Source organism: Haliaeetus leucocephalus, unplaced genomic scaffold (assembly GCF_000737465.1).
Source record: "Haliaeetus leucocephalus isolate CR32 unplaced genomic scaffold, Haliaeetus_leucocephalus-4.0 Scaffold228, whole genome shotgun sequence".
Classification (NCBI taxonomy): domain Eukaryota; kingdom Metazoa; phylum Chordata; class Aves; order Accipitriformes; family Accipitridae; genus Haliaeetus; species Haliaeetus leucocephalus.
Genome location: NW_010972664.1, coordinates 23,226,711 through 23,238,919, shown reverse-complemented (window position 1 = coordinate 23,238,919; position 12,209 = coordinate 23,226,711). Strand labels below are relative to the sequence as shown.

Sequence of the window (12,209 nt, the reverse complement as noted above, 5' to 3'; positions counted from 1 at the left end):
TCATTCTTTCTGTTGGTAAAGTTCCCAGTGGAACATGGCAGGCAGGGTCACTCTCTTGGATTCAGGATACAACAGATGATGGGGCAGAAGGTTATGGAAAGCTCAATAACTAAACCAGGACCAGTGCTTGGGGCTCCTGGGAAAACACCACACACGCAAACAATCATTTGAGGCAACTGCTGCCTAGAGACTTCAGCCTGTTCTTAAATTCCTGTGTTGGTTCCTTCATGCCAACCAAATACTGGTGGTCTAAGTCCCTTCACTTAATCTTAAAGGGAGGGAGGAAGGCAATGACCCTGGAAAACCTATGTGTTCTTCAACCTGCATTTTTTTTTTAACTGTCAGCACTGAGACTGTTGAAGAATCTAATCGTACCACCCAGTCCTACTTGTGACAGTGCTCCTGGCGATATAGCTCCATGCTTCTCTGAGGATTTCCAGAATAGCTATCTTACCTCTGTGCAGTTTGCATCTCTGTGCCAGCTTTAAGTAATTCCCCATGTCTCCCAGTATGATTTCTTTGCTTCTGGAATTGGCATGACTCATCATTAGTGCTTTCCCATGCCAGTTTTAGCCAGTAGACATGAAGGTCTTTCTTTAGATGCCTGAGCCTTAGTAGAAAAGTAAACAAGATCTCTTTGTGTGCTGCTATGGCCATGTCCATAGGGCTCCTGCGTGCTCTTCTGAGGCAGTGTTCAAGTTGTCAGATTAATCATTGCATTAGGAAGTTTCTGTTGCCTTTGGAATAGGTACAGCAATCTGGCATATGGTATAGGATTGATTATTTGCCTTTTTTGAATAAATGTGAATGGTCTTGCAGACCAAGCCAAACGGGAGAAAGAAAATGAAATACTGTTTAAGGGTATTAGTATGTTCCTCTCCATCAGGCACTGTTAAAAGGCTGTAGGCTAAAGCTCTGAGCTAATCAGGTGGTCCAAGGTGTATTAAGTAAGTTCTTCAGTCAGCTAGACTGGCTGCTTAGGTCAGAAATGCGTGCTGTTTTTTTAACCATTGTCTGTGTTTAGAAGTGCTTTCTTGGAAGCCATCGCACTAGGAAAGAGGTGGTTTCTTTCACTGCCTCTCTGAGAAAGATTTACATCATTTTTCTGGTACCCAACTACTTGGAAAGAAAATACTGCAATGGTTGGGAGTGAGCTGGAGACAGCACAAAGCCCAATGGCTCAGGCTTTTATTTGAGACTCTGGAGCCTACATGGAAGCTGAAAAAAAACACAAAGGTGTGCAGTGATGCACAATTTTTATGGTAGATACTGAAATGGTGGTGATACCAGAGTGATAGAAGGAAAGGGTGTATGGCTTCCACCTGGAGCGTTTGAACTTATAGAAATTTAAGTGAAATGCAAAAGTGGTGACCATTGCTGCTCTGAAGTGTTGCTTTCTAAGTGGTATTTTACATATTTTTATTTGAAATACTTTACCAGCTGGATGAGTCCGAATAGTTTTATTTCCAAAACTAGATGAGGTACCTGTCCGTTCGGTTCACAGAGTGCACTCAGGTGCTTACTGAAAGGGGCATACTTTTGAGATGCATGCTTTTAAGCTCTGCCATCACCAAGCATAAATCAAATCACAAGTTTCTCTTCGTGGTAACCTGCAATATTGTCTGAAGTGCATGTTCTCCTTTTTGGTCTCATTTAATACATATATGAGCACAGGCACACAAATTTGGGAAGATGTTTTTGGTTCCCACCTGTGTGCCTACTGGTGTGGCAAAGAACCAGAGCTGTCATGGAAGATCTGTTCACATACCTGCAGTGGAATGAAGTGTGACTTGCATTCAGTGCTAAATGAGTGGACAAATCTGTGGAAGCCTGCTCTGCTTGCTTGATGTCATACTTGCAATAATTGCCTTACAGAGAATCTGACGACAGGTTGTGGCATCACCTTAAGGTCATAACTTCTGTGGTGGAATGACTGCACAGCTTGTTTGATTGGTTATATCTCATCAATATGAGTGGTACCCAGAAATGCAATTAATAGAAAGATGGACTGCAGCAGCTATTTTCTACCTCTAGAGTAAAAAGCAAAGTACTAGAGAGGACTGACTGCACTAGATACTGCTTCTTTTCCAGGTGTAAAGACAAGATTTACTCTGCGTTTTTGTAGGGCTTTTAATTTATTCAGCAATAGTGCTAATTTTTAGTAGTACAACAAAAATAATCAGGAAAAAGTTTCAAGAAAAATAATTTGCCTCCCACTATCAGGAAGCTCACAAACTAAATCTGTCAAATCCATCTTCCCCTTCTGCTTCTGGAGTCCCCTGGGCCAGTTAGCAGGCAGTCCTGGGAAATAACATAGTTTCGAGCAGTCCTGACGGTTCCAATCTACGTTTCCTTCCAAATGAACTGAAAGGAGGAGGAAAAATACTGTCTCCAGTTGCTGCAGGCTGTTCAGCATGAACATTATGTGACTCTTCTGGGATGAATGCCAGAAATAGGACTGTTGGGAGTTGCTTTTTGCAGGTATTACTGGGTCTGCTACTTCTAAAACTTCAGGCAGACGATCTTTTAAGTGGGCTAGTATCATGAAAGCACACATGATGATTTAAAAGGGGGGGAAAATGCAACTAAATCTAACTAAGGTTTGGAAAAAAGAGCTTAGCAGCAGAGAGCAGGAATGCCTGATTGACTTTTTCATACTCCTGTGCCTCCAATGAATAAATCTGGTAACACAGGTTGAAGCTGTTGCTCAGTATTCCTCAAAATAATAATCTCTGTTCCCTTATATCAGACATTCTCTCAACTCACTACCAGCTCTGGTGTAAAAACCCTAAAAACCCTTAGGCTGTCATCTGCAACACACTGGTTCTCTGCAATGCCATTTCACTTTTGATCTCCCTCCTCTTTTTATCAAAGGCAGGCAGTTCTTCACAAAAAGTAATCCTTTACTTAAATGCAGCCAGAATATATTGGACCTAGACCAGGTAAGCAGACTTTTTAATAACTTAACGATCATTTTGATGATGTTAATGCAGGTCACGCAATCATTCTTGACTCAAGGGCTCCCCAAATAACTGTTCTCTCTTGCACAAAGAGGAACATACTGAATATTTGAAGCAGCCAGTAACAATATAGAATACATATAGCACCATTCTTCCTGAAGGAACCTTGGAGGGACCTGAAATAGTCAGTGATAGCAGATGACAGTCCAGTGAAGGTATTTTTTATGTACAAGTGGAAACCAAATAGGCTGTCCTTTTGTGTCCCACTTACATTCTCCTAAGTAAGTGGTTAGTAAGAGCGTGAGACTTCATAAGAGAGACTGGTACCAAGAATGCAGGTACAACTCCTGCAGTCTTTTAAAAGACACTTAGTCTAGTGCATAGCACATGTGAGAAACAACTATTCTGTCTGTCCAGTTTGCTCACTTGTCCTGTTCCACTAACCAGGAAAAAGAGACTTAGGAAGAAAGGGGAGGTTTTTAGAAAAAGAAAATAGGCATTTCTGGTTTTATTAATTACAGGATAATGTATTCATTCTTTCTTGAACATGAGAGTACAGAACTAACATACAGGAAAGATGTGACTATACCCGCCTTCCAGTGCTGAAAAGGACTCAGCTTTTCTTTCCCAGTCCTTGGTCTCTTCATTTTCTCCTCTAAGATTTAGCAGATGTACTCCGAGTAGCTTCCTCTCTCCATTGAGCTTTCTTCTCCAAGTTTATGCTTGTAAGAGATTCATTCCTTTTTATAGCCTACAATATAATGACAAAGCAAGAGCAGAAGGTATGACCTAAAGGACCACAGAGATGAAACTTGAATCAAGTTTACAAAATATCTGGCCTATCCTTACCAAGGCATAGTTCTGTCAGCTTTAATGCCAGGAAGAGACAGGGTTAAAATAAAACATCCAGAGACTATTTTGGCTTAAACACATTACTTCTCTGGGAATAAATTAAACCCTTTTGTTAAGGCACTAGAAGATATATTCTGTGCTTCTGGTCAGTATTTAATACTAATCTCTCATCTTCAGAAGTCAAGAGGTACTGGAAACAAATCAAAAGTTAAACTTAATAGATTCCAGCTGCTGTGAAAACAAGGGTTCCAAAGCAGCTGTCCTCCTCTCTTTCTGCTGTTTGCATTCATACTACTACAATGTAAGAGGAAAATGTTCTGGGAATTGTCAGTGTTTGATATCTTCTGCTAAAGCCAGTGAAAAACCTTTCCACTGTTTTGTTTCAGAGTGCTGCATCCTTTTCATTTTGATAGGTGAATGCTGACACAAATGTCGCTTGACACTTAGTAGTTCGCAGTGCTGAGGCTGAGACTGTTACTAGTTTTAAGGTTTCTCTAGCACCCTTAGTAGTCTACAGAAACAAGTTTGAACATTGTGATCACAAGAACTGCTTCAGAGAAAGGCAGCATACAAATAAGGTTCTGCCCATCCATGTAGGTGCTTTAAGCTTAGGGTTTTCTGCTTCCAGTCATCCTTAAAAGAATGTAGTGGACTGTGTTTCTGTTACCACTGTGCTTTTTATCCAAAGTAACATGACAATAAGCTGCACAGATTATATTCACATTCCTTGACTTTAAGACTAATGCTGCCAAGACCTTGGCTTCAGTATACAAAAAGCGCTCCTTGCTTCTTTACAGAAATACCTCGAAGTTAATAGTTCACCAACTGTGTTAAAAAACACATAAAATTAAAGCATGACTAACCTTTGCTGCACTTGGAATCTTAAACTTTACTCTCTTCATATGATGCAAATTAAATCATAGACCTAATTCTGCCACATACTGAACTTCGTTGATATCTTGTCAAATTCTATGTGAGGGATGCTCAGCATCTGCAGGACATGGGAGCTTTTCTATGAAATAGTTTTTCAATTCAACAAACAATAATTTGAGAAAACTTGTTCCATCCACACTACAGGAAGACTATTTTCTAATGCAATTAAAGGGCACAGAATTATTACTGACCATCTCCTCACTGTTTAAAAGACTTTTGAAAATTCTCAAGCCTGTTTGTGGAGAAACATACTCATTTGCTATTTCCATTATATTGATTCTATGAGTGTTGCAGCATGTAGAGAGGCATTTGTAACAGGTCCATACAGTCACTGTATGGGCCCCAGTGGCACAAGGAGCATTTACCTGCCTACCAAATCCTTACCACAGAAGGTGCTCTTTCCTTCCAAACTCTCGCAGCCCGTCAGGAAAATCAAGGCGTTAAAACAGCGCAAGCTAAAATTAAGTATTGCACTGAGAAAAAAACCTTTTTTTTTTTCTTTTCCTTTTAAAGGAAGCATATACAGTCTTAACAGTGACATCACCCTTTTCTGACTTGAGAATTAATCAATGAAGGTCACTTCTGGGGAACTAGATAGACTTATTTTTAGTTTTTACTCAGTGATAAAATGGAAAAAAAACCCAACCAAACCCAAAACAAAACAGTACTAACAATCCATAAGAGGAACTGAGGAGTTCATGTGAAGATTGATTTGCACTCACCAGCCAAAAATCTGTGCTTACCTGCTTCCCTTTAATCACCATGACTATGCATCCCAATATTGTCAAGGCAATCATTACATAGCTGATCTTCACACGCAGTGTGGTCTTTGCTGCTCTGATTGTTTCAATCCTCAAGAAATAATAATAAAAGAACAGACTCATTATGAGAGACCCAAATAAATCATTTGGCTAATTGTTTAATTTGTCCTAGCATGCTCTCTGTAATTTGTATAATGCTAACAGTACTTGGCTCTTTTCACAAAAAGGTTTTAGAAGAATGGGAAAGGCTTATCCCCAGCTACCTTGGGAGATACTTGGTCACAAAGGCATTCCTTTCAAAGTTGGAAACAAACCCAACATTTTTAACTTCAGTTATATAATTGTTAAGAGACAATATTGCCTTTCCAGACCACTGGACTGCAACGCAAAGGAGGAAGGCTGCAGTATTTGAGTATGGATGTTCATTATGGAGAGGACAGGAAAAAGAGAGGGAAGGTTTTACTAATACAACGTTTTTCTTAATGTTAGCTCCCTCTGTGCTCACTACCACCTTCCAGTATCTGCAAAGCCATCCATATTAGAACCGTGGTGTATTTAACATTGTTAAAACATGCATTTTCGCTCGATAGCAGAATCATGGTAAAAAACATTTGTCAGCAGGAATAAAATACATAGTGTTTAACAGTTGGGAGTTTCTTGGGCAGATGGAAGCATTATCACAGCTTAATTCTTTCTGCCTGAACTTCAAAATAGTTTCATTTATGACATAGTCTATATTTTCAAGCAGGAAGGCTTCCTCTACTACAGGATTTCATCATGCTATAGATGACATACTGGCTGCTGAATGTAATACTCCTCCGAAATTCTGAATAGGACTTGGTAAAAGACTAGTGATTACCACTTCCCTCCTGCTAGAGTAAATAGTCTTAAGGTAATCTAAGGAGTCATGGAGGATTGTAAGCTTTCCAACATCAGCTTTGGACAGAGGACCCCTTTAAATCTTTCTGGTTTTTATTTCAGGGGGCTTATCTAGCCACACCAGTAGCTATACTACTCCTTTGGGAAACCTGTTGCCTAGTCTGCTGTTATCTTTTAAAAACCAGAAATGTTCCACAAGAAGAGTATCAGTTATTAAAGCCTTCCAGCTGCACATGTGGTGAGTCAAAACAAAAAAATAATTTATTTTAAGTTGGGTTAAACTCTGAAGATCATTCTACCCAAATGACATCTCAGTTAGTTACAGCAAATTTAAAGTTCGTATTAGAGATACCAATACAAGAAGGGCCAGTGAAGCATAATGATTTTAGAAGTGCTTTCCACAATAACCAAAGACCTATATACCCTACATGTGTAACTCCCCTTGCAGAATTTAGAGCAGTTGACTCCCTTCTCAAGGGTCTAATATTCTCATTGATTAAATGTGGCATATTATAAAATTACAGATGACTAGAAAAGCATCAACATCATGTGATGAAAGAATAAATGCATGAAACTAGGTAACTATACCCCAGACTAGCATGGATAGTGGATTTAGTGGAACTGGGAAATTACCACTGTACAGAAACATGAGTGAATATGGAATCTTTTACCACATTTTGACCCTTGTACTTGGAGGAAAAAAGATACCGAAGGATCCATGATAGTTCAACATGGTAAATCACATAGGACCTGAGAATCGAAGAGAGTTTTGTCCTTGTTTTTGAAGAGGAGGGCAAGAGTGATTTGATCACTGTTTCAAAGTATTGATACAAGATTTCTGATCATAGGGAACATGTCCATCTGCCATGAAACTAATAGTTAAATTTAGCTTCCAGTTTATTTGTTTCTGGTAATAATCTGCAATGAACAAATTGGGCGCAGGCTGCAATTAAGCTGAAATGCACAGAGTGGGATTTAAAAACTTCCTTAGTTAATTTTTTTAAGTACCTTAGATGTGTTAGAGTATACAAGAGGAAAAGGTAGTTATCTGGACACAATTTGCATTTTAAATCAATTCAGTGGCTAAGATGAACATTTGTTTAATAAATGAGTTACTTCTGATCACCACATCTTGCAAGATTACCAAGTTATATTGCAAGCCCTTACAACCCACTCTTAATTCAGCTCAGAACAGGAAAACAAGCTTTTGTGCTTTTATAGTTCTCAATCGTCTTCTCAGATTTGGCTGAACTATTTGCTTAAATAATAAAAAAAAAGAATTCCCTATGCATTTGCAAAAATGGTCAGCTTTTATCAGAAGTTGGTTTGTCCTTTCAATAAACCATTGAAATGACTTGAATCGCTCTGCTAACTCTGTTTTCTTAAACACACTCATAACAAGTGTTTGGTGTGCAAAATACATGAACTGACAATGTAGTAAAGTTTTAATAATTTACACCTTTGTGTATTTCAAATGTAATTTTAAGAAAAATGATTCAATACAAAATTGAAGAATTCTTTTTTAACAGTATTTATCCATTGTGATACATTTAGAAAAAACTTAGATACATGGGTGGATTTTCAATTCCTGTATGGTGCATCCAAACAGAATATCTTCAGAGGCCAGCTACATAGTTTGCTTACCCAAGTAGTACAAGATTTACTGTATCTTTTTAATGTAAATAAATACATATATTTAAAAGCATTACAAGCATGTTTAAATAACTATACTACCACCAGGAACATTTTTTAAACTAATAATCGCCTGTTGTTGTTAAGTTTGATCTTCATTTTAGATAGACAAACTAGAACATCCAGTTTTATTTTCTACTTTTCACACAGGGCAAAGCATTGACATTTGGACTTCGCCAGCAACAGGGAAATTTTGACTATATATATTTTTTGTTAGGGAGCCTTTCCACTGTTTGTTAGTTTAGATTGCAAGAGTAAAGAAAGTTGGCCCATGCCCTCTAGACATTCATTAATAAATATTTTAAATGAGTTTCAGTTATTTTATAGCTGTATTGTGAAAGCTGCACACAATGGGAGACTGACATACAACGAAAAGCACTAGAAAAAGCTCACTAATATTCACAAAAAGCTTTTTTGATTGGCAGAGAAGAGTAAAAATTAACTGATTTGTGATGTTTTTCTAATGAAACAACTGATAGATGCTGGTCATCCCTTCAGAAAAAAAATCAAAAGGGATATATTATCTCAGCAATACAGAATTGCTCAGGTCATCTCATCTACAAGATGATACACCAAACAAAGCAGTGTAAGATTTTTCAGCTGTGAAAACCCATTCCATTTAAGAAAAGTTATTCTGGAGTTACATTCAAGTAACTTAGTCCTGTGTAAACAACGTCTCTTTTACAGCTTCAAAAACTGGCACTTACGAGACAGTCTCTGGTATATCCTCTGGTTTTTTGAAATGGCCTGCCCACAACAAAAATCTTTTCTCCCAGTCTGTAGGCTTGTGTCCAGGCACCCTCAAAGGAGACCGACCTAAAAAAAACCCCAACGAAATGCACAAACAAACAAAACCCAAAAAACACCAAAACCAACAGTCAGAGAAGCTGAATTGCCACAGCTGTAATGAGACCAATTAGGGTAAGCAATGCAGAATTTTAAGTAAGATTGCTAGAGTTGGTTAGGGAACCAAAAGTATATCACAGTCAGATTAACAAGCCTGTAAATATGGACTAAACTGAGGCCATATAAGGAAAGCCCAATCTTGCCCAAGACCTCCATATTTGTAGCTCTAAATTTGTAGAACCTGCTCCAGCATCTAAGCTTCCTAAGGTGCTGTGATATTACAGTTTTCCTATTACATTTAAATTAGTTAAAAAAAAAATAAAATCAAATGGAACTGCTACAGAAAAGCCAATAAGCTGCACCATGACATCACAGAATGTTAACTTTTCCAGGCGATGTAAGATTTTATCTTATCTGGAGGTATAAACAAACAGATGACCATAGGCAAAGATTAGTCCCTTAATTTTCAGCTCAGTCTTTCAAACTTCATATACAAAATATTCAGAATGTAATGGGGGAAGGTTTCTGTACATAATATACCATTAAAATCTAGCAAACAAAGTGTAAAGATAGACAGCTTTTTTTCTTTTTTTTAAACAATGGGAGGTATCCTGCATGGATGTGTGCTGCCTCATGGATTCATGAATTATCTAGGAAGTAGGGTGGATACACAGTTTGCTGACAACACTACGTTATTCAAAAACATAGAGAAGAGAGCTATGTGCAAAGAGCCGCAGGGCTTCAGAATCCCGAGTCCATGAGATGGCCAGTGAAACCCCCCCGTATATGAACAGGAAGCAATTCCAGTTCACATACAAATGGCAGACTCTAACCTAACCATTATTGCTCAGGAGTAAGTCCTCGGGGTTTCATGGGGTTTTTGGCAAAATGTTCAGTAATAGTGAGAAAGGGAAACAGCATTACTAGCAATGATTAGGAACACAGACCAACACAAAAGCATTACTACGCCATTGTATAAAACCGTGACTCCAGCATTTTGAAAAGCATGTGAAATACTGATCCCTCATCTCAGAAACAGCTGAAATAGAAAAGGCACAGTGAAAATTGGTAAAGACGACCACAGGTAGGAAATGGCCACCATAAAAGAAACAGTATCATAGACGGAGACCCTTTGGCCTGGAAAAGCAGTAACTGAAGCTCCCTCCAGCACAACAGAGGGCACCAGAATCAGAAGTGACATTAGGAGTGTAAGTTACAACGAACAGGTCCTGTTTTGGAAGGGGTCCTCAATCAAGGAACATCAGATTGAAAAAAGCATGCCATCAGGTTCAAAAACACAGGACTGTACTTGTTTTCTCACAGCATGGTTCAGCTGAGGAATTCCTTCTCAGAGATCAAGGATGCTAAAAATATGTCCAGACTGGACAGATTTATGAAAGAAAAATCCAGTGAGGACCATTAAACACAAAGACGCCACCTCTGGGACAGCAGTCTAGGGGAGAAACACTATGTTTGCCCTCTTTCTATACTCTTCCTTAGATCCTTGCTATTGGTCGCCATTCCTATTATTCTTTGCAAAAATGTATGGGGCCTCCTTTACTGGCCACTACAGGAGACATCACACCATTATGGAGACCTTTGGTCTTACCCAGTACAGCTGCGTTATGTTTTTAACAGAAGTATGCAAAATGCTTCACATCTGTATGCTCCTTTTATTCTAGCATCAGTAGGCCATGAAGGGAATCTGTTATACAGGAAGTCTGATTAGAGCATTGTAACTGTCCCCTATATAGTGAAAAAATGTTTCATGGCCTGAGCTTTACTTGACCAACTCCACCCTTAAACATGAACCAAGCCAATGATTCAGACTGACTCCCTCCTGCAGGACATGTTCAATTTTGTGAACAACTGGAGTTGGTTGTACTATGAAAAACTGCAGAAGTATTTTAGCTCGTACAACATTCCTAAACATCGGTAGTTTACATTGGGGTTGAACAGTCTGTTCTAGAGCACAGCTGAAGAGCCTCAGCGTAGGACTGCACATCAGATAAGATACTAGTGACCTGCTACAAAGTGAAAGATGTGTTATTGTCACAAGAAGAATTATTGACCCCTGGCTTTGTTAAAAACCAGGATTTTATTGCTAAATTTAGTGCTCAGTTTTTCAGTCTAAGGATCAGAATTCCCTCTCACAAAATCAGGAATATTAGCATCTATGTCAGCCAAATTCCTGTTCAGATGACTGCAGCCGGGATATCTAAGTATTTCGTGGCACGAAACATAGCACGACTGTTATCAAAACCTCTTACTTCTTGGCTGAAGTTGACTTTGTTCCTGGGGTTTAATGCAAAGCCGCCTGCTTATCTTCGGATCCACTCCTTTAGTCATCCTCAGAATTGAGGGAATATTTCTTCCCAGCAGTTTAACAGCCCTATCTGGAAGAGAAAGCAGAGGAAGCAAAGGGGCCAAATCTAACTCAGAATAGTAGAGAGTGAGAATACTACTAGCTTTTAAATGGAAGTGGTTGATTTTTTTAAACACAAGAGAAAGAATAAAGAAAAACAGTAGGTACAAATCTAGTATTATGCAAGAAGCACCAGATTTAGTTGTAACAGAGCCTACCAAAGAAATTAAAGTTTGTCTATAAGCTATGACTTGAGCTTGCCCATTAACCTTATTTCAAAAAATGGGAATGCAAGATTACAGCCTACAAGCAGTTTCTAAACCACAACGCACATCACAACTTCAAGGAATTTATCTATTCATATGCTGCAGATATACTTTGGGCACTGCAATTTTAAGGACCGCACACCAGCATTCTACCAATCTTGTCACATCCCAAAAGCGAGTCGCAGACTTGACAGTCAAGAAAAAAGCCAAAAAAAGCAAAATCTTGTCGTATTGAGATACCTACTTTGTAGTGTATTAGAAAAGGACAGGGCACCTTATCTATGAAAACATATTCTCAAGAAAGAGCTTCTAATTCATTAATTAATAGAATGAAAAAATTCTGAGGGGGAAAAAATACTTTGAAAGGCAAAAGGGGACTTTTAAACATAGAAATTGACTTATTTTTTCCTTCCTTATGCTAGCTGAAAACGTCTCTCCTACGAGAAACAGCTGCCCTTTACATTCCAGCTCTGAAAAAAACAAAACAAAAACGTACATTTACAGCCGACCCACCTCCCCAAACGAAACCAGCCGGCCTTCAAGCCTTAACACCCATCGGACACGGACGCTTCACCTCAGCCCTGCCACACCGCCCGGGGGGGGGGGCCCGCCACCTCCGGGGGTCCCCCCGGGCCTCCTCAGGCCCGACAACGCC

General features: G+C 39.0%; 1 protein-coding gene across 2 annotated transcripts in view; it reads right to left on the bottom strand.

Annotated features, from left to right (window-relative positions):
- Positions 1–527: 527 nt before the first annotated feature.
- The window catches only part of FAM162A (family with sequence similarity 162, member A), an 11,899-nt gene continuing 217 nt past the window's right edge, over positions 528–12,209 (bottom strand). Inside the window, exons 2-5 of one of the 2 annotated variants that reach the window (XM_010567523.1) lie at positions 11,194–11,319; positions 8,785–8,893; positions 5,489–5,597; positions 528–3,711 (exon numbers count right to left, since the gene is read on the bottom strand). In XM_010567523.1, coding sequence (XP_010565825.1) covers positions 3,616–3,711; positions 5,489–5,597; positions 8,785–8,893; positions 11,194–11,319 — 440 coding nt within the window. In that variant the 3' untranslated portion in view covers positions 528–3,615. Of the gene's footprint in view, positions 3,712–5,241; positions 5,598–8,784; positions 8,894–11,193; positions 11,320–12,209 lie in introns of those variants that run through there. The other variant, XM_010567522.1, reaches the window with a different exon arrangement.